A 23,663-nucleotide genomic window follows, 5' to 3' on the forward strand; every position below is an offset into this window, starting at 1 on the left:
ATAGAAAATGGCTATTATTCCCCACAAACTTTGCTTTTGTAACCAGGACAGTGATATTTTGAAATTTACCTATTTCCAATGAGAAAACGGGTGAATTTGTGTCTTTTCGTTCACATAAAGTCAGAAAAAAACAACATATGAATCCAAATTAACATGTATTTATACTAAAGTAATACAAAAATGACTACAAAAGATTTAGAAGTGAGTAGTTTTTCGAGATTTACAATTATACTGTAAATCACTTTCATGAATCAGCCCCCAAATGTAGTCTCCCATCATGTTCTCGTTATACTGTCCTTGGTAGCGGCGTTCAAAGTCCAGTATATCCTGGTGGAAGCGCTCGCCTTGCTCCTCCGAGTACGCTCCCATGTTCTCCTTGAATTTATCAAGATGAGCATCAAGGATATGGACTTTGAGGGACATCCTACAGCCCATTGTGCCGTAGTTCTTCACCAGAGTCTCAACCAGCTCCACATAGTTTTCGGCCTTGTGATTGCCCAGGAAGCCCCGAACCACTGCGACAAAGCTGTTCCAAGCCGCTTTCTCCTTACTAGTGAGCTTCTTGGGGAATTCATTGCACTCCAGGATCTTCTTTATCTGTGGTCCGACGAAGACGGGGGCTTTGACCTTTGCCTCAGACAGCTTAGGGAAGAAGTCTTGAAGGTACTTGAAGGCTGCCGACTCCTTATCTAGAGCTCTGACAAATTGTTTCATAAGGCCCAATTTGATGTGCAGTGGTGGCATCAGCACCTTCCGGGGGTCCACCAGTGGCTCCCACTTGACGTTGTTCCTCCCCACAGAGAACTCGGTCCACTATGGCCAGTCCCGCCTCACACATCTTAGCAGATGCTTCCACAGAGTACTTTTTCGCTCTTGTCTTGATAAATTGGCCGCAGACATAGCAAAATGCGTCTGCCGGATGCTTGCAGCCTCTTGATGCCATCTCAGAAAAATGCAGATATGTATCCACTTAGGCAGCTGGAACTAAACTGAACTGGTGGGCTTAAGGCCCCTGTGTTTCTACTACTATTTATATTACTGGAAAGTTCTAGAAGTTAATCCAAGTTTACTCAGCACTGAATCTATCTGGAATGTTCCGGAAAATAGGTCAATTTCAAAATATCACTGTCCTGGTCACAAAAGCAAAGTTTGTGGGGAATAATAGCAATTTTCTATACTTTTGAGGCATACGCAATTAGGAAATAACACTTACTACCCAGGAACAAAAAAAAAAAAAAAAAATTTGTTACACTGTGCTATTTATTATCTTTTCTAAGGGGTACCAACAAATGTGTCCAGGCCATTTTAGAATATCTTTGTAGAATAAGCAATAATTCATCTCTTTTCACAGCTTCTTTGCTTTATTCTATGACATACCACAGGCATGCAAGTATACATGATAAAATAGCTTTTAATTTCATCACTTTTCAGGAGGAATGAAGCATTATTTCAATGAGCTGTAAGGGTACCAACAAATTTGAGCACGTCTGTATGTGAAATGCAGTTAATGGGATCTGTCAGTATCCTTTGTCAGATCCAGTTGAGATAAACCTCGCCGTCCCCAGTCTTATCAAGCAGTTTGTCGACCCAAGGCAGGGGGTAGGCATCGAACTTGGCAATAGTGTTGACCTTCCAGAAATCTACACATAAGCGATTGGTGCCGTCCTTTTTGACGACTATTACAATTGGACAGCACCATTCGCTCCTGGAAGGCTCAATCACCCCAAGTTCAAGCATCGCCCGCACCTCTTCACTAACGCTACTGCGTCGACTTTCCGGGATCCGGTAAGGTCTCTCTCAAACCGTGACACCTGGGGGAGTGATAATGGCATGCTCAACAAGGTTAGTTCTGCTGGGCACATCAGAACAACATCCCTGAACCCCTCAATTAACTCACACAGATCTCTTTTTTGATCTGGAAGTAACTGTTCCCCCATCGGAATGTCCATGGTGCTAGGGGCCTCTGTACAGGGTTCAAAATCATCCTCTGTCTCGCCTGGGGGTAGCAATAAGGCCTCCCTTGTCTGCCAGGGCTTCAATAAATTGATATGGCAAATTTCCCGCTCATTGTGGCGATCAGGCTGCCTAGTTTCATAATTCACTTTCCCTATAGCCCGAATCACCTCATATGGCCCCTGCCATTTAGCACACAGTTTTGATTCCGAAGTGGGAAGAAGCAAAAGTACCTTGTCTCCTGGTTGAAAGGTCTGAATGCGTGCATTTTGTTTGTACTGTTGCTGTTGCCAGTGCTGAGCCGATTTGAGATTGTCCTGTGCCAATCGACTGACCCAATCCAGATGATCTCTCAGTAGGAGCATATGCTTCACTACATTTTTGGACAAGCTTTTATGTTCTTCCCACCTGTCTCTCACCAGATGAGAACCCTGTCGAGCTCTACGGCACCTCTCTCACTGCAAAAAGGAGGTAGGGAAGAAGCATTGCCCAATGTTTTTGCTCTTGCTCTTGATTCACAAATAGTCTCAGCATCTGCTTCAGGGTCTGATTAAAACATTCCACCAAGCCATCCGTCTGTGGATGATAAACAGATGTCCGGATGGGACGCATTTTTTGTATTTTGTATACTTGCTGACACCATGTGTGACTCTAGAGATAATATGTTCTAATTCCTTGGTTATCGCTGATGCACAAGTAGACCTCAATGGAACTGCTTCCGGGTATCGCGTTGCAAAATCTACCACTACTAATATATGCGTATACCTGGAATCAGAAGGTAGAAAAGGGCCTACAATGTCCTTCGCAATTCGTTTAAAGGGAGTGGAAATAATTGGCAGTTGGACCAAAGGGACGGGGCGCACTCGCTGGCAGTCTGGGCATGTGGCTACATATCTCGACACTTCCTTATAAAGTCCTACTTAATAAAACCGGGGTAACATGCGTTCCCTAGTTTTATCAGTTCCCAGGTGTCCCGAAAAAGGGATTCATTGTGTTACAGACTGTCCTGTGCCCATGGCAGGGTTCACCCTATATAATAATTGTGGGGTCGTTGTCCCACACTATGGCCACACTTTGGTCCCACATGTCCGGTATATTGAGAGGTGCGGGAGTAGTCGATGCCCTGGATGCCCAGTAACCTTGCCCTCTTGATCACATTGCGTACCAACTCCCTTTGTTTGGCATTTGGTACCGGTCAAGCTCTGTCCCACCGAACCCCAGCCTTGTCTCATTAACCCTTTGCGGTCCTATGTCAGACCAGGTCCAACATTACAATTTTCCCTTTCCGGTCCAATGTCACACCCTGTCCAACATCATCAAAAAGACGTAAAACACAGGTCTCTAGTTGTTTTTTCTCCGGAAAAAGCTGAGAAAACTTTTCAATTGCCGAGTGAGACCGATAGGAGCCGAGAGAAGCCGAGAGAAGCCGGAAAAAAGGGGCGGATCTGAGCAATACACATAGCCCCGGCATCACAGAGATAACGGGCCATAAACAAACAAGATAGCTGCTTCTGCATCCAGCGCTCAAAGACTATCACAGACATTTGCTGAGCTTTTTGAGATGTTATAGTAATAAAATAATGACTTGGATCGCATTACTGAAGAGTTTGGTGATAAAACAAGTGATCAGGAGATGATTTATCAGTATGCACGACTATGAAGAGCTATGTGAAAAATACAGCGAACAAGGGGTGGGGCGGGGCTGGAGATGCAGTACTGAGTGTCCTGTTGATATGCAGTGCCTTTTAAACCTGTTTTACTGAGAAAAAAATACTTTTAAACAGCACATCTAAAATAAACTGCGTGTGAAAATAAATTGGACCTGACGCGCCTGAGATGCGCTGAATAAATGGACCGCAAAGGGTTAATGCTCCTTCCCATTTCTCAATCCGTCTCTCTTTCTTAGTTTTTCTAGTATGAAAAAGGTAAGAGAACAAGTCAGCTGGTAACAGAAGGTCAGCTTTTCTGCCACATTTACATAGTGTACGGTCAGGACTGCCTTTTTAATTGTTTATACTCTGGCTGTGGTAGCCTTTCCACCACCCCCTCTACGAGGTGGCGCTGTATCGGTCCTACCGATACATATGCTTTTAGGACAGGGGTATGTCACCGTGTCTCCATGGATACAGGAGATAGCCACCTGACCTTATAGCTGCCATGACACACCGCTCAAGAGAGCTGACTGAATTAAGGTCTGCTCACACCCTGAGTCCACTAATGCCTGGGTCCTCACTTTAGCAACTACCACATCAACAATACAAGGCCCCTCCTGTTCATTTCCCCATCTCTTACCCACTTCTGATGCCAGATAACATGTCGTTACATTGCACTCCATTGCCGAGGGGCACAGTCGGGCGATATGTCCGGGCTCATGGCACCTAAAACAGATAGGAGGGGCAGGGGCCGCTGGGGCTACATATCTTTCAGGGGCATCGAATCTACCCCAGCTGGTGGCCAACCGTTTCCTCCATGGTAAGGAGGTAGGTTGGTCCATTGGGGTCGGGGGTTTGGGAGGTCTGGGTCCCAGTGCGAGGAGGGGTGCTGGTGCCTATCCCCTGCTACTTGGTGGTGAGGGAGAGGTCAGCAACCCGGCTCGAGCAGAGATCAGGGAGTCCTCATAGTCCTCCGCCAGTTTGACTGCGGCCTCCAGGGTGTCTGGGTTGTGGCTCTGTATCCATGCTTGGGTATCGGCGCCGACCACATGGCAGAACTGCTCCATCACCATGGCCTCGTCCATTTGCACTCCTGTTTTCTGGAGGGGACTGAGCCAGTGAGCCATGTGTTCGCACAGTTGCTGGGCGACCACCCTCCGGCAGGTATCCTGCTGCCTCTGGTACTCCCTGAAGTGCACCCGAAGAGTTTCCCCCGTGATGTTCAGCCGTCGGAGGATGGCCTGCTTGCCCAACCGCTCAAAGGCGACCAGATAGACTTCCGGGTCATCCTCCGCCATCATTTTCTGACACCTTGCTTTAGGGGGCGTCATCACGGGTCCTGCTGGTACGTGGGGTGCGTCTCTAATGCCGACCCTCTCAATCAGAGCCATGTACCTCTCCTCTCTCTTCCTCTCTACTTCCCATTTACAATCCAGCGTTTCTAGTAGCGTGGATAGCGTAGTGACGTCCATCCTGTTTATGACACCATGTGTGACAGGTGCAGTGATGATGCAGTGCAATAGAATAATGTCCCAACACAGTTCAACGGTGAAAAGAAGCTTTATTCTTACTTAAATAATAAGACTGGCTATACACAGCAAAGTGTAAAGCCCAGTCAAAACCCACAGGGTTCAGTCCCAAAATAATACTTTATAATTATAACACACACTTTAAACACGATCACAATTTCCCAAAGTGAGTGCACCTAGTGCAAGTGGTGAATTACAGTGCCTTGCATAAGTATTCACCCCCCTTGGACTTTTCCACATTTTTTGTGTTACAACCTGGAATTAAAATGGATTTAACTAGGATTTTTTGTCACTGATCTACACAAAATAGTCCATAATGTCAAAGTGGGGGAAAAAATCTACATATTTTTCAAAATTATTTACAAATAAAAAACTGAAAAGTCTTAATTGCATAAGTATTCAACCCCTTTGCTGTGACACCCCTAAATAAGCTCTGGTGCAACCAATTGCCTTCAGAAGTCACATAATTAGTTGAATGGAGTCCACCTGTGTGCAATTAAAGTGTCACATGATCTCAGCTTAAATACACCTGTTTCTGGAAGGCCCCAGAGTTTGTTAGAGAGCATATCTAAACAAACAGCATCATGAAGACCAAGGAGCTATCAAAACAAGTTTGGGATAAAGTTCTGGAGAAGCATCAATCAGAGTTGGGTTATAAAAAAATATCCCAAACTTTGAACATCCCTCAGAGCACCGTTAAATCCATTATTAAAAAATGGAAAGAATTTGGCACAACCGCGACTCTGCCTAGAGAAGGCCGTCCACCAAAACTCAGTGACCAGGTAAGGAGGGCATTAGTCAGAGAAGCAACCAAGAGGCCAATGGTAACTCTGAAGGAGCTGGAGAGATCCACAGCTGAGATGGGAGAAACCGTCCATGGGACAACTATAACCTGGACGCTCCACAAAGCTGGGCTTTATGGAAGAGTGGCGAGAAGAAAGCCATTGCTGAAAAAAACCCATATCAAATCCTGTTTGGATTTTGCCAAAAGGCATGTGGTAGACACAGCAAACATGTGGAAAAAGGTTCTCTGGTCTGATGAGACCAAAATTGAACTTTTTGGCCTTAGCGCAAAACGCTATGTGTGGCACAAAGCCAACACTGCTCATCACCCTGAGAACACCATCCCCACGGTGAAGCATGGTGGTGGCAGCATCATGTTATGGGGATGCTTTTCATCGGCAGGGACTGGGAAACTGGTCAGGATTGAGGGCAAGATGGATGGAGCCAAATACAGGGAAATTCTAAAGGAAAACCTGTTTCAGTCTGCAAGAGACCTGGGACTGGGGCGGAGGTTCACCTTCCAGCAGGACAATGACCCTAAACACACAGGCAAAGCTACACTGGAGTGGTTTAAAAACAAGAACCTGAATGTCTTAGAATGGCCCAGTCAAAGCCCAGACCTCAATCTGACTGAGAATCTGTGGCAAGACTTGAAAATTGCTGTTCACCAACAGTCTCCATCCAACTTGACAGAGCTTGAGCAATTTTGCCAAGAAGAATGGGCAATAATTGCAGGATCCAGATGTGCAAAGCTTTACCCAAAAAGACTCACACCTGTAATTGCTGCCAAAGGTGCTTCTACCAAGTATCAACTCAGGGGGGTGAATACTTATGCAACCAACAAATGTCTTTTTTTTGTTTTATTAACTTTTGTGTCACAATAAAAAATATTTTGCACCTTCAAAGTGTTAAATATGTTGTGTAAATCAAATGGTAAAAATCCCAATTAAATCCATTTCAATTCCAGGTTGTAACACTACAAAATGTGGAAAAGTCCAAGGGGGGTGAATACTTATGCAAGGCACTGTATACAATAATGGTGAAAAACAGTAGTGGTGTGGTCCGGGGGGGGGGGGGGGGGGCTGGGTTGGGGGGGGGGGGGTTGGGTGCTGGCTTTTAGCGACAGCTCCCATAATTTAGCCGTCTACAAATGACAAAGATAACACTTACTGAGGCAGACAACACAACACAAAACACTCACGGTTAGTTTATGTTTCTCCTTTACAGATCCTTTCGGAACCATAACAAAGGAACAGATTGCTTCGCCACATCCCCTGATATACCCTTAGTCACGCCCCCTTCGGTAGCGCGTGCAATCACTTTTCCTCCAATCCACGATTGCCACATCGCCGACCGCATTAAGGCGATGACTTCTGGTATTGTGACTCGGCCCCCTTTCTGCAGGGCCGACTTCCAACTTTCCCTGGAATGAATTGCCAACTCATGCAGTCCGGGGCACACTGTTCCTGTTATACAGCACCCTCACAGGTTGGGAGGGAGATTTATGACTTGGACTCATTCGCTCTCTGTCACAAACCTATTTTTGGATGTAACAAAATTGTAAAATGCACAGCAAGCATTCTTAAGACACACAACTCAATCATGGTAAAGAGGTGGAATTTTTGACCAAACCTTTATATGAACAACTTTATCCATTTATGACCCTATCAACTGAACTACATACATACTACACTCTACTGTATATCCCTGACTTTCAGTTATCCATTACATGCAGATATATGATGGAACACTGTAGGTAAAGGGTATCTTGAATTTAAACAGGAATAACTTTTTTATATTCAATGGTCCTGAGTGAATATTATATTTTTCAGCTATCCTTATTTGTGGAATAACTACAGTACACTATGAAAATGAATGGTGTATATGACTTTTTTCTAGCTGTTTAGGCTACAAATAAATATACAATATAATATGCATGCATGACAATGGCAATAAATAAATAAATGGATTATTTTGGCGCGTAAGGGTGGAATTTGAAGCAGTGATAAAACCTTAAGCGAGAACTCTACATGCTAAGCAACTCAACACAACAGCATTTACATGGACAGCAGATTTCAACAGATTTCTGTGTGACATTTAGAGTAAAAACATAAATATTTATATGGTTAGAGGTACACCCACTGTACATCTTACATCTTCACTCTAACAGGCCAGGGGTCTGTAAAGTGGATGTTGTGATTAGGGCTTGTCATGCATATTCATAAACCTGTTCCCACCACCCTGAACCTGTGTTGGAGCGAGCAGATAGGACAGATGAACCAATCAAAATGCTGAACTTTGGGAGAGGAGTCAGGAACCAATGAAACGTTTCTGATTGAACAGGTTGGAATTAAGCAGCCGATGTAATGAATCCAGAAGACATTTTGACTAGAAGACCCGAAACATTACTGATGTGAAATGAAAATGGCCAATCAAAACTGATTTATGACCAGGGATATATCAGTAAAAATATCAAAACAATTGCAATTATGTTGAAAAAGATATTGCAGGAATACATACAACAAAGCAGGAAACTAGGGGAAGTAATGTGTTGTGTTTTAAACCCAACAGCTTGTTCGGGAGTAATTTTAACTCCTAAAATCACAGTACTTTGCTGTTCATTTTAGTTTTTGTGGTATTAACATGTCATAAGTTTTTGATATTGGTTGTCAAAAGTCAGTTTTCTTATTTCTTACTACTGACACAGCAAAACCACAGTGACAACACCATACCATGGATCAATTGTGTTTTGTATAATTGATAACTCTGACGCACTAGAAAAAGACTAAATCCTATAGCACAAACGTTTGAAATAAAAATGTGGATTATTGATTTCCCTACAGAATATTGGGCTATAGTGTGCATCACTCATAGAACATCTCTTAGTGTCAGGCCCAGAGACATATTGACACTTGGCACATAATAAAAATCATGAATCACTGCATGATATCCAGATTAATGTACAGCAATGCTCAATGCTACAGTGCCACAACTGGGAGCAGATGACCCACATCCATTCTCAATTATAGCCTGTATGGGTCTGTTTAAATGATCTAGGCAGATCTAAATGCAGCCCCTGTTTAAATGATTAAAAAAGGGCCCAAAGATATGATACTCAAACACTAGGTCAGTCTCTTTAGTGTATTGCTATCTGTGACAATCAGAAAAGAAAGGTTCATGGGGGGGAGTTAAACTGAGATGGTATTTAGATGCGCTGCTGTTTAGATCCATTGAATAGACCCCTATATGTGATTGCCTTCTCAAAAATAACAGGTCATAGTAGTAGAAAGCTATGGGCAAGTTGTCATTCAGTATAACCAATGATCGCTGGACATGCAAACATTTTAAGAAAGATTCCATTTATGCACTGTCTTTCCTTGAATCAAGTAGATTGGTGTTATGAATGCATTAGCTGAAAGGTTCTTGAATTTCTTATAGTTTTATCTAAGAATTTATAACATTTTATAATAATCTGGCAGGGCGAAAAGCCTGAAATGTAAATAGTGTGGGAATGTAAGGTTGGCAGGGATGGGGTTAAATCGGTCTCTGCCAACAATTACAGGCCTGGCCATTCCCAAATTACATAATTGGGGAGTGGCCATTTGTATATAAAGGAGGAGAAATCCTTTGTGTGGTGAGAGGGAGTTAGATAACTGTAACTGTGTATTTTGTAGTATATTGTTGCCCACGTGTAGTGAAGACAATTGCCCAGCCTACAGCCAATTAGTCTTTTGTTTAAACCTTTTACTTTGGCCACCTTGCCTCTGTTTGTTTGTTCATGTGTTTTGTTTGTTTAATAAATGTGAGCAACAGCGCTTAACTGCAGCTTCTGTCTCTGAGTCTCTGCTTCCTGCCGGTAACATCAGGGGCCACAACGCTATCCTGTGACAGGAATGGCCACACTTGTGATTGATGGCAGGGACAGATTTAACCCCATCCTTGCCATCTTTACATTCCCACACAGACACTCTTTACATATCACAGCTTTCACATCGCCACACTGTGTGTTTGAAGTTGTGGATGAATATAATTCACAGTTACCTTGCTCTCTCAAAGGACCCAAAAGTATTTCTTATTCCACAAAAGATAAGATCAACTTTACAAGTGACTTACATAAAAGCTTTGGACATGTAACAGTGATGTGGTGCAGGGAGATACATGTGTTAGAATAGCATTCTGGATACACCACTACTGGGTTTGACAGCTGTACAAGGTTCTCTTTGCCAGTAAAACCAGGAAAGCCTTTTGAAAAGCTTTAGCTGGCCCTTACCTGCAGTGACAGTCGCAGCTTTTCAAAGTCTTCCTCTAGTTTTTTTCTTTCAAGTTCATGAGCTGTTCTGAGCTCTGAAAGAAAAGAGTAAAGTACAAGTGCCTTGTTATGGTCTGGTCCTGGTCTTTAACCAATTAATTGGTTAAACCAGATTTGATTGAGTGGTGGAGGTCTTGAGCTGAGATGGGTTGAGTGAGCCACAGGTGAGTTACCACAGCTTTGGCTGTAAAAAATATTTCATTTGGATTTTGGAATAAGCCATTTGTTTGTATTGTTCCTTTGCATATGATTTTATGTTTTCATTGTTGTTTTTTTTTAAATTTTTGACCCAGTAAAGTAGTGACTGTTAACTCAGTTGATTATGATTCAGAGAGCACAGACAGTTTTACATTATAGTCCAAACGGTGTGTTTATTTTAACATACCAAACATAGTGCTCACCTGGGATTCCGAATTCCTCACTTATACCTTCCCATAATTTCTTTGTATTCTTTATCAAGATATTTCTTGTGCTGCTTATCATAAAGAACAGGCTATTGCTGTACTGCTATAATCAGACGTTCCCCCATCTTGTCTGTGATATTTGAGCATGAAGAAGAGGGTTGCAAAAAACGTTGCATTTCATGTTATTGTTTGTTTTCCTCCAGGATTATGCTTGTGACACGTTTATGCAGCCTGCTTGGTACACGTGATGGACACCAGGCTTGAGGGTGGTGTTGGAAGGGGAGTTATGATTGGTTGCATTGTGTAAAATATTGCACATGTATGCAAATGCTGGGCTATACAATAGGGTGGTTTTAGCAGCTTAGAGACGACTTTTGAGATGCAGTGAGACCTTACGACACTCTGTGGAGCATAGAGAATTACAGTGCCCCAGATTTATTTTATACAATTGTTTTCTGTTTACCCGTCTTTTATTTTGTGCCTGAGTTCGACTCTGTTGGCTATTCAGCGTCCAGTCTTGCAAGAGCTGGTTTGCTATTATTCTGTAACTTTAATTTGCTTTGTAATATAATCATGCACAACTACATTAAAAAAGTGTTCAAAACCTCAAAGGATGTAACTTACTCTTCAAAGGATGTTCAAAACGTGGATTGTTCAAAAGATGGAACGTACAACTGTTAAAAAGATGGAAACGTATAACTGTTCAAAATGTGGAATGTAAAAAGAAGTACCTTGTGGATTCTAGTTTGTGCAACACAGACATGTGCAGTGCTTGCCACACACTGCCTTATTGCACACAGCTGGGCTGTTATGCATCTGGTCTACTATATGAACTCCAAACTTCGTGGAATTATAAAACTATACAGTCTCTGCGATCTTCTTTGCATCATTCCCGATGGCAACGGAAGGGTGAAGTGTGCTCAGCAAAATGACATTTATTCTTGGTTTGTACTTGTAGACTGTTAGAGTGCAGCCCTTCTGCGTCCACAAGTTGATACACGGCCTGTCGATCGATCTCTATCCAAGGTAGGTAATTGCTGCCTCCCGTGTGGCAACAGAAATGTAACTTGAGGATGCAAGCTGTGGCTGTGTTTGTCTCTGTCCCAAAATTTCTGCAACTTCGTTATCACTTTCACTGTCACTATCAGTAACTTCATTGCGATCACAGTAAGTTTCATCTCTGTCTCTTGGTCTGGAGCATTTTTGTGTCCAGATTCATCTTCCAATAACTCCTGAAAGTACTGTAAGTACTGTGCAGTCCTATGTTGTGTTTGTCTATTCGTTTTCACTAGACAATATGTATTTCTGCAGTTGTTGATAAATAAATCACTTGTCTGAAAAACTATCCTGTTGTATCTATTCAAAATAAACGCCTAAGCTTTCAAGTTCAGCAGCTCGATCACGCGCACCAAGCCAAACCCACTGTTTTCACTATGACGGTCAAAATGACAGCTCCAGTAGTTCTAGCTATAATATATTATATCTCCATATGTTTCTGCAACCCTGAGTCTACTGATGCTTTGAGATGTTTAATGCATATATTTAGTTAAAGTCAAAAAAGCACAGGCGCCTAGCTGCCAAATCAGTGGAGAAAAATGCATTTAAAAACCGTGATTGGTCAAAAAGACTTTTCCGGTAGTTTTAGTGTTAATGTGGGCAATACAGTCTTTCACATTTTACAAGAAATAAATGGACCACCGTTTATTGTAACTCTAATGAGCTCACAGTACCTGTCATTTTATTCTCATGGTCATTGTCCAGATCTGCAATTGCTGAAGTGTGACTGGTTTCCATCTCGAGGACAGCAGCTTCATGGTTTGCATTAATATCATCAATCTGGCAAAAGAAACAATAACATTGAACTGTTTTGCTGCTACACAATGTATTACACTTATCTGGTCAGATTCTATCTCACTATCTGTATCAAATCAATAAACAACTGAGTTGATGCAGGAGCTCTAAAGTTATTTAACCCCTTGCCTCCATGCGTAGGCCACAGTGGAAATTGTGGCAACTCTACCTCTATTCTCACTGTGACTAATACCTTTTCTGAACCTCTGTTTAGTTCCTTAGCAACCTTATAACCACCCTGTGGACAAAAATGTAAAGCCAAATATTTGTGAAGTAAGTGCATGTAAATTTATATTTTGTTTCTCAGTGTAAGTGAGGGGGAGCAGGATTTGAGCGAGAGGCAGCTTTCTTTCTAGAACTCACCTGATCCTGGTGCTGAGACCTGATCCTTTCCAGGTGTGTGAGGTGCTCCTCCTGCAGCCTCTCCTGCTGCTCAGCGTAGTGTGACTTCAGCTTGTCCTCCAGGGCCAGCAGCTCGGCCTGCTGCTGCTGTTGGAGCCGCCGCACCTCCATCTCAAACCTCTTCTCCAGCTCCTCCTTGTCCCTCTGCAGGCGCTCCCATCTTGCTGTGTTGAAGGCTGAGAAGAAGAGGTGCTGCTTGTGAGAAGGCACTTGCATACAGGGACGCAGACTACTGCAGTGTGTTAGAGACCAGTGAGTTCAAACGACAGCTGTCGGAAACCCTAGCAATAGTTTTTGGCTGGGCAGAGCTGGTCGTGTGAGTTTTCAACTTGTCCAGCTGGTTCAAGAGCAATTATGTTGAAAATCTGGTTAAGCTGGTTCAATAACTGGGGCACACTGGGGCAGGTTAGGGTTCTGCACTCTTGGCTGGAGGGTCGTGGGTTTGATCCCAGGTGGGGGACACTGCTGCTGTACCCTTGAGCAAGGTACTTTACCTAGATTGCTCCAGTAAAAACCCAACTGTATAAATGGGTAATTGTATGTAAAAATAATGTGATATCTTGTAACAATTGTAAGTTGCCCTGGATAAGGGCGTCTGCCAATAAATAAATAATAATAATAAAAAATAAGTCTATCTGAAGACACTTTCACTGTAACTTTCTAATTACTGGTAACCTGTTCTGGTTTTTTTTTATTACTCAGTTATCTTTCAACACAAAAAAACATGTGTGCTATACTTTCAACATTTGATGGTCAAATTGTCTTTCATTTCAGTACAAAGAGCCTGGTAACATTTAACATACTTCCATCCATCCATTATCATTAACCGCTTACTCCTTTACAGGGTCGCGGTGAGCCGGAGCCTAATCCAGCATACACAGGGTGCAAGGCGAGACTAAACCCTGGATGGGACGCCAGTCCATCGCAGGGCACCACACACGCACTCACTCACATAGAGGGCAATTTAGAGTGACCAATCAACCTGGACAGCATGTCTTTGGACTGTGGGAGGAAACCCGTGAACACGGGGAGAACATGCAAACTCCACACAGACAGTACCCTAGGCCGGATTCGAACCTAGGACCCTGACGCTGTGAGGCAGCAGCGCTAACCACAACGCCACCGTGAAGTGTTTTATTTCTCAGGCTAGATGAAAAAACACAGGCCTCCCACACTGACAAATGTTTGTAAACATGTACACAAACTGCAGTAAACTAAGCTGTGCTTTTAAACTTAGACAAATATGGCAACTCAAACAATGACATTGGTTTAATTAAACTCTACATTGTTAAGTAGGGCTCCCAGTGTAGTAACCAATACAGAATGTATTAATATAAACTATAAAAGTAACAACAAAGTAAATGAACACTGATTTAATTTCAAACGTACACCTCTACAACATAATTAGCCATGCATTCAGTTGCTCTTTCTACTTGTATTTGTTCACTGTGTTCAGATGGACTCAAATCAGAAGCAGGTTTGTACAAAAAAGTACAACAAACTGTTAATAATGATCAAGACAGACCCGACAGAAACATCCCACTATATTTTCAAACATCTGTAATTTTCAAGAGCTTCAGACATGCATTCTTACAGCAATGGTTTCCCATTTTATGTGAATAGAGCAGTTTCATGGCATTGTCCTGGAAACAGCATAACTACTGGCTAACCATATCTCTACAGATCACTTTCAAGGCTGCCAGTAAAGGAGCTTTTCTCCCACATTATAAATATACTACTTATTAAAAACTCCATTGTGAATGTTTGCTGATTAAAACCACCTAAGGGAATTGAAATTGTTTGTTTTTCATCAGATGTGCAATATTATAATTAAAAACTCAACTGGCAGCTTACTGTCCAAAACACATTTCTAGCAGTAATGTAATTTTAAAAATAAGTTACCAGCATGTAGCTTACTCAGGGCCTTAATGCTTTGTTTTATTAGGCATTCCAGTGAAGACTAATCATTTGACAGAATGCAGAGACTCAAGGGCAGAACAAAACCCCTTAGGAAATTTGACATTTGTTCAGTTGATCCCAATTATTAGTTGTAAAACTGGTTCCTATGTTTGTCTTTCTTTTTCAAAGTTATGTCTGAACTTACGAAAACTTCACAACAAAATGTTTTACATAAGGAATTTAAAAACAACATGATAAAAACAGCAAAAATAAACTGGAACTCCATACAGTATAACACTAATACTACTATGACAGAAGAAGAAGAAGAAGAAGAAGAAGAAGAAGAAGAAGAAGAAGAAGAAGAAGAAGAAGAAGAAGAATTATTACAGGACAAGTATGGATTTTAAAGAAACATGTTTAAACTTACTGTTTAATTATTTTTTTAAATTGTGAAAGCAGCATAGGTTGCAAAGTATGCTGATGTTTTTTAAACCAAACTGCAACATCTTGTTTCCAGTGAAGTCCTCACGGTCCCACAGTAATCAGTGACAAGCAGGGATCTGAACTACACTTCTCTTACTGTACCTTTGTTTTATAACCAGCTCTGAATATCTGAGGAAATTAGGTTTGGTGGGCTTAGCCTAGTCATTGGAACAGAGGTGTCAACTTCAGAAACCAAAGTCACAACAGGCATCCATCTTTCAGCAGTCTCACAGAAAAGACAATGACTTCTGCAAACGTGCATGTCAACTGAATTGCTATCTAACTACACCCAACAGGGCGGTCCTTGCTGGGGCGTTTGAGAAGCTTGTCACTGCTGGTGCCACTTATATACCTATTCTATACACCACCCTTACCTTTAGAAACGCAAGGTAAATCATAAAACTATATAAAGCTATGTCAATTAGACAAGCATCTTGGATAATGTCTTCATTGAAGTTATGACACTGTGGTATAGTATTTCGTTTTTAAATGGTTAACCTTTTTGTTTTTACAGACAGAGTTTAAAGAACACTGTGTGAAGTCACTCAGTTTGTGAAAGCTTGTCACGCCTGCCCTATGTTGCAGTGTCCCTGTGGCTGGGTGAAGGTTAAATATGGCGGTGAAGTTTGGCCTCCCGGCAGACGGAGGTGCTAATGAGGCTAATTTCTCAATCCTCACCAGGAAGGAACTGGCGACAGGTTGTCAGGTTGAGGTGGTCATCTTGGTGAGGACACATAAGCAGGTGCTTCAGGTTCCAAACTATCAAGACTCCAATTAAACAATAAGCCAATTAATAAGGGTTGGCTATTGTGAGATTGATAGGATGGGGCCTGGAGTACATAGGGAACTGTGCATGAGGTTGGGGAAGTGACAGGTGAGAGACTGTGAGGGGAACCGCTACAACAAACAGCATACAACTGTGTAAATCCCTCTTTGCTATTCTCTATGACTCATGTCTCTAAGGAGGAAACCTTGTGATCAAGGACTGAAATAAGGGCTTGCTGTACGATGGGATCCAGATAGAAGGCTGTGTGGCTTGGGACGGTTCTCTTCAACGCAACGCTGTTTGTGGACATTAACCCCTTGTGTGCTGTATCTCTCTCCCACTGGAACCAGTATTATTCACTGTAAATATTGTAGATATCCTAACCTAAATAAAGTACCAAACGTTTGTTTCTCCAAGACCCTGGATTTCGTGTGTTTTATTTGTTTTTTTACCTGGTCTGTCCCTTACCACTCACAGTCCCATAATAGTTAAATTGCATATTAAAATATAATTTTTGTTTTTACAGCATTGTTCCATAGATTTGATTTCTATACACAAAACGTTTTTTTTTAAAATTTTATTTAGTAGTGTTTTTTTTTTTTTTATCATTTTCTCCCAATTTAGAATAGCAATTATGTTTAGGCTCAGCTCACCGCTACCACCCCTGTGCTGACTCGGGAGAAGACAAGCACACGCTGTCACCCCCCATCCACCCCCCCCACCCCCCCACCCCCGCTGCAAGATTCCATGCCCTGTGAACCCTAATTGCCACTATAACTATGTATAGTATGACAGTCACAACCCTGTTACTATTGCAGCAGTAGAAGGTTATGAATGTCACAAGTTAAATTATAGTCCAGGAAAGAAAATCATAATTTAATAAGGGCATGTTTTCCACATGATGATTTTGATAACCTTTAACAACTCTCACATTAACCGTGATTGCATAACATAACATCCATTCCAAATGAATCCTTTAATTAAACTATTTTTAAACCTTTATGGGGCACTGCACCTTAAGTTTCATGTTGGAATGTTCTTTAAAATAAAAAATGAAAACTCAAATATTAATATTAAATCAGCTGTAACACAAAAGTATATAACATACCATTTTACACTACAAAACAAGTCTGTCTGGAATAAAATAAACCTAAGGAAGAAAGGAGAGAAATATTCTTGTGTACAGTAGAATGCCTTCTATTAATTTCATTCATGCACTGGTTTCCTTTTCATATTATCTTTGTGATACAATTCTGCTATATGAACGAATACGTAAATTGTCATTTTTGTCACCAAATACATTTCAAGCAGCTTATATTTAAATATTTGTCCTAGCACTACCTTAAGTGCTGGAAAATGTGACGTTTAATTTCAGTCAAGCACTAAAAGTAAAAACCCAGTAAAGTACAATAAACATATACTATGACAATATGGAGTAGCAAAAGTATATAAAGGGCTATGATCAAGTGGTTTGTAGTGCACAGGTGTACAGGTGAAGCATGTTTCAACAACAACAGGCACAAAGTTCACGGTTCAAAACAGTTCTTTATTGTCTGTTTTCCCGTTTTGCAACCGGTTAAATAATAATAATACTGGCTCTACACAACAAGGTGTATTGTCAGCATTTAAACTACGGGGTTCAGTCCCAAAATAATAATACAAAGAACAACACACAACACAGACACGGTCACTTCTCCTGATAGTGAGTGCTCTTAGTGCAGGTGTGGTGCAAGGCAAGTATAGTAACAGTAGTGATTTGTAACGTCCACAAACAGCTGGGCTGTGGCGACAGCTCCCGGTTCGTGTTATCCATGTGACAATGACAAACACAGACAGTTAGTTTCGACAAACAAACAAAACACTTAACGCTCACGATACGCTTTTCACAGTCTGTTTCCTTTCTCGGTCTTTATCATAACCACATCAAAGGAACATATTATATTGTCACATCCCCAATGATAGCTAGTTCAGTGACGTCTCCTCCAATCCATGACTGACACATCGCGTACCGCATTAAGGTGATGACTTCTGGCATTGTGACTCCACCCCTTCCTGGATGGCTGGCTTCCGACGGACCCTGGAATAACCTGCCAGACCATCCAGTATGACGCACTATGTTCCTGTTATACAGTGACGTCACAGATCAGGAGGTAGATTGTTGATTAGGATTCATTCACTCTCTGTCACAACACTGAACTGGATGGATTTTTCAATGAATATCACAGCCCGTCACATTTTCAATGAATATCACAGCCCATCACATTTTCAATGAATATCACAGCCCGTCACATTTTCAATGAATATCACAGCCCGTCACATTTTCAATGAATATCACAGCCCATCACATTTTTAAGCATACCTGTGAACGGGAGAAAAATTATCTGAGCTGCAAATCTACCTCCCGACCAGGAAGGGGTCTAAGTAAGGTTGGAAGGTTGGTGGTACTCCTTTTCAGGGATAGGGTGACTTGATGGTAGGATGTTGGGAAAAGGCCGTAGCAGTAGGACTGCTGAACGACTCTATTGTAATCAGCTGTGTTGCAAGTGGCGATTGGATAGAATGTGGGCCACACTGATCACAGGGAGGAGTTTAGCAGTACAAAGCCCTTACCCTGAAACACAAACGCACGGGAGCGCTGTGCTTTTGATTTGTTTATTTGTTGGAGACGAGTAGCAAGCTGGGAGCCCTGGAGCACCTGCACTGCATCACCACTTCAAGCTGTGTCTGGGCTACTGGGACTGTGTGTTACTGTTTTGTTTACCCTTTTATTTGGAGCTGCGAACCCTACTGTTTTCTTTTTGTGTTTATAAATAATAAACAGGACCATTCCCATAGTAAATAACACACTGTTTGGACAGTATATCATTTCTGCACCACTCACATCCTGACATGTGTTGTCTTCGTGGGATTATTTGGACTGGACGATGGACCCCAATGTGATTGCAGCAATGCTGGAAGCCCTGGACCAGCGGAGGAACGACAACGAGAGGAGGAGAGAAGCCAGGGAAGCGCAGCAGCAGGAGGAGCTGGCACAGCGGTTCACCCCCCTCATCGAGAGGATGTGGGAGCTGTTCATATCTGGCCCATTGGGGGACCCGGCGGTGACGTTGGGGGTACCATCGGTGGCATCCCCCAAGCTGATGCTAAAGAAAATGATGCTGGAGGATGATCCCAAGGCCTACCTCGTCACGCCTGAGTGTGTGGCAATAGTGGCAAAATGGCCTTGGGAATGGTGGGCCACCAAACTTGCCCCCTGCTTGATCGGTGAAACATAGGCGGCCTACCGAGCCATGGCAGATGAGGCTGCCTTGAATTCTGACCTGGTCAAACATGCAATCCTCCAGCGGCTAAACGTCACCGGAGAGACCTATCACCAATGGTTCCGGGAGTACCAGGGCCCCCCTGGAGTCAGGCCCTGCATGATGGGACAACAACTGAAAGATCAGCTGACCCAGTGGCTCTGCCCCACCACAAGAACTGTTGATGAGGTGGTTGAACTGGTAGCAATTGAACAGTTCAACCATGTGGTGGGAGCAGAAACATAAGCCTGGGTCGGGGGTTACGAGACCCCTAGTGCACAAGCTGCTACAGCCCTGCTCAATATACCGAAGTTCTGTGACCAGAATGTTGACCTGGAGTGGGAGCAGAATAATAATTTGGTGAACATTTGGGGGCAGGTTCAGTTATTGAGGGGAATGAAGTTGAAGGCTGCCGACCGCTCACATTCCCTCATTTCATTGAAACCAGGCATATACAGGTATATGTCGAGTATCCCAAGCCCCAGGCACAGAACAACCTGTAACCTAATTATTATTATTATTATTATTATTATTTATTTCTTAGCAGACGCCCTTATCCAGGGCGACTTACAATTGTTACAAGATATCACATTATTTTTACGTACAATTACATTATTTTTTACACATTATTTTTACATACAATTACCCATTTATACAGTTGGGTTTTTACTGGAGCAATCTAGGTAAAGTACCTTGCTCAAGGGTACAGCAGCAGTGTCCCCACCTGGGATTGAACCCACGACCCTCCGGTCAAAAGTCCAGAGCCCTAACCACTACTCCACACTGCTGGTATTAAGTCTTTCCAGCCTGAGGTCATGTGGTAGGCTCATGATATTCCCTTTTCACGACACTTCGGTTATGGAAAGTATTTGGATCAAATATTTGCCCGGTTTTATTGGATGGGAATTTTTGAGGGTGTGAGGAAATATGTAGCGGAGTGCCCCGCGTGCCAACAAGAAATGCTAGGGCAGTTTTGCCCAGCCCCACTGGTCCCATTGTCCCGGATTGCAACCCCTTTTGAAAGAATTGAGATGGACAAAGTGGGTCCACTGCACCCCTGACTCTAGATATATGCACAAAGGCAGTGCCATTGAGATCCACTTGTGCATCAGCAATCTCCCAAGAGCTAGTGCAGACAGTATGTAGAGTAGGGACCCTGTGGCAGGATGGCTGATGTGGCGATGTGTGTGACGTCAGGTTCCAGGAAAGCAGTACACCAAAGGCAGAATGCAGGTCAAAACACTGCGTGGCTGCAGGAAGTAAACATAATGAATACCTTAATAAAACAAAGGTAGCAGTCGTTTTCTCACAATGCTGTGCTGTCTATCTCCTTCAAACTTTCCAAACTCTGTCTCTGTTCCTTCTCCTAACTCCAACCAACTAATGAGCCTGGAGCTGGGCTTATATAGCAGGTGGGGACAGCAAGACGTCTCTCCCTGGCGGCGGTAGCTGGAATAGCGAGTCGTCCTCCCCTGGCATCGATGGTGGGAACATTATGACGTCCTTTCCAGGCGACAGCGGCGGGAATCTCAAGACGTCTTTCCCATCTTGTAGCCATGGTGGTTGCAACACTGCCCCATCTAGCAGCGACGGTGGTTGCAATAGCTCCCCGTCTGGCAGCGACGGTGGTTGCAACAGCTCCCCGTCTGGCAGCGACGGTGGTTGCAACAGCTCTTTCCACTCCAACATGGAACACAGCAGAGCTGGCTCTTCTCCCTCAGGCTCTGGAGACGACAACACAAGCTCCTCCCCTTTGAGATCTTTGGACGACAGTTCCTCCCACTCGAGCCCTTTGGACGACAGCTCCTCCCATCTCAACCTTCGGGCAGGTAACTCCTCCCCCTCTAGCTCTTTGGAAGGTAACTCCTTCTGCTCTGGCTCTTTGAAAGGCAACTCCTCCTCCTCTGGCTCTTCGAAAGGCAACTCCTCCTCCTCTGGCTCTTTGGAAGGCAACTCCTCCTCCTCTGGCTCGTCGGAAGGCAACCCATCCTCCTCTCTGGGCACTGTACACACTGGCTCCTCTCTTCTGGGTACTGGACACATCAGCTCCTTCGGGTGTTGTGACTTGGGCTTCCCCTTCTTGGACACAGGACAATTGGGCTCCTCCCACATGGGCTCTGGAGTAAGCAAGACACCGCCCGATGAAACTGGTAATGGTGGAGCCCCCCCATGTCTGCAGCCAGGTAATGAAGCACCATGGCTGCAATGTCCTGGAAGGACTCTGGATGGTGCTGCTTCTCCCAAGCTTCCCACCATTTTCCGTCTCGCGCCCACAGGATGTTAATCGCCACTGGGAGGTCCCTCTTCATGTCCCCCTCAAGGTCCACCAACCAGTCCCAAATCTCCCGCGAAGTAATCTGCTCCGGTAGCACCAGAGCTGGCGGCCCTTCTCCACATGGCTCTTTCTGGGTTCTTCGGTGTGCTTGGTCCTCGCTCATTTGAGCAGTCAACACCTCTCCCTGATATTGGGTGGGGCAAATGGCCACTGTGTGGCTGAATTTGCCGCAACCAGAACACTCTTCATCCACCAGGTAGACCTGATAGACAACAGACGGCAGTGAAGCAACGCTGGACTCTTCCTCCAGTGCAGGCTGCAATGGCTGTTGCACCGCCGGTCCCACAAAAGGGAACTTCCTCCAGCTGTGTCCAGAACCCTCACAGCGACCGCACCAGTCTGGAGGCACCTCTGGGCAGTCCAACCAGCAGTGCTCCAAGTGGCCGCACCAGGTGCACCCGGGCCAGACTTCCCACGGTTCCACCCATGGCTCTTCTTGCCGGGGTGGCTGTTGCTGCTGCTGTTGCTTCTTGTGGCTGTTCCTTCCCATATTATAAAAAATTATAATACTTCTTAAAGAAAAAAACAAAAATAAGGCACCCACAGTACTGCGCCTGGCCTGAGTCCTCCGAGGCGCTGTTTGATTTCACGATGACACCACGTGTGTCAGGATGGCTGATGTGGTGATGTGTGTGACGCCAGGTTCCAGGAAAGCAGTACACCAAAGGCAGAATGCGGGGCAAAACACTGCGTGGCTGCGCAGTTTTTTATTAAACAAAATAAAGACTTTTCAAAACACAAAATAAAAGTGCACAAGGGCCAAATGAAACAAAGCTACAATACAGGAATGAACAGAACGAATACCTTAACAAAACAAAGGTAGCAGTCGTTTTCTCACAATGCTGTGTTGTCTACCTCCTTCTACCTCCTTCAAACTCTCCAAACTCTGTCTCTGTTCCTTCTCCTAACTCCAACCAACTGATGAGCCTGGAGCTGGGCTTATATAGCAGGTGGTTAGGAGTTAATTGCACAATTAACAATCAATAAACTCCTGACCACCTGCACCTGAACAATCATACCTGGATGGGAATTAGCCCCATCCTAGTCAAACACTAATCCAACTGCAGTTTAACTAATACTAAACTGCATTTGAATACACAGCCGGTTCTCAAACAGCAGAATATACAGAATACAAACAATAATAATAAATAATAATACAAATATATGGGGGGGGGGGGGGCGGCACCCCCCCAGAACCCCAAGAGATTCTGTCTGATCAAGGAACTAACTTTATGTATAAATTGTTAAAAATCTGTTCTATTAGGACCTCCGTTAATCATCCGCAAACGGACAGACTACTTAACTATTTAATAGATCTTAAAACAGATGCTGTTTGTCAATTAACAGCAGAATAATTGGCCGAAAATTCTTCCATATCTCCTTTTTGCAGTGAGAGAGGTGCCACAGAACTCAACAGGGTTTTTCTCCTTTTGAGTTACTGTAAGGGAGACATCCCCGAGCAGCGGCAGCTTGTCATATGAGGCTACAGTGGCTAAGCTTACGTGTAATTTTGTAAAAATAAAAATTACGTCATGCTTTCCAAGGTCTACTGTATTGCTATTAGCTAACATGTAGCCTCAAACTGGGTGGGATTCTATGTGTATTCCACCTGCAATCACCCTCTGTCTGTCAAGTTTTAATGTATTTGTATTGGCCACACAATGCAAGCTTGCGGCTAGCCTCTACCACTCATATTTAGACTTAATCTTGACGTGTTTGATGACCGGCAGGTTATGGCCATGTGTGGCTACTCCCTGAAGTTTTGATTTCCATATACAGTACGTAGTATATTGTTTTATTAATTTATACACAATATTACTTGCTTCAATTGAGGAAAAAATAAGAATAAAAAATAATAATAAAGGTTGTCCAAAGCCTAAATTGGACCTTCTTCAACAGGGAGGACCAAAACAAAATTACCTTTTTAATTCCTCATGGTACTGCGAGTATTCGCAGTTTGGTTTTTCAAACCGGCTCTTCATCTTCCCCGTGGATTTC

The 23,663-nt window shown here is 43.3% G+C and overlaps 1 protein-coding gene across 2 annotated transcripts in view; it reads right to left on the reverse strand.

The window, feature by feature from the left end:
• The window catches only part of LOC117405865 (microtubule-associated tumor suppressor candidate 2-like), a 71,500-nt gene that overhangs the window by 27,708 nt on the left and 20,129 nt on the right, over window positions 1-23,663 (reverse strand). Inside the window, exons 1-4 of one of the 2 annotated variants that reach the window (XM_059029724.1) lie at window positions 15,210-15,497; window positions 12,845-13,059; window positions 12,361-12,466; window positions 10,188-10,261 (exon numbers count right to left, since the gene is read on the reverse strand). In XM_059029724.1, coding sequence (XP_058885707.1) covers window positions 10,188-10,261; window positions 12,361-12,466; window positions 12,845-12,994 — 330 coding nt within the window. In that variant the 5' untranslated portion in view covers window positions 12,995-13,059; window positions 15,210-15,497. Of the gene's footprint in view, window positions 1-10,187; window positions 10,262-12,360; window positions 12,467-12,844; window positions 13,060-15,209; window positions 15,498-23,663 lie in introns of those variants that run through there. The other variant, XM_034009311.3, reaches the window with a different exon arrangement.

This window comes from Acipenser ruthenus, chromosome 9 (genome assembly GCF_902713425.1).
Source record: "Acipenser ruthenus chromosome 9, fAciRut3.2 maternal haplotype, whole genome shotgun sequence".
Classification (NCBI taxonomy): domain Eukaryota; kingdom Metazoa; phylum Chordata; class Actinopteri; order Acipenseriformes; family Acipenseridae; genus Acipenser; species Acipenser ruthenus.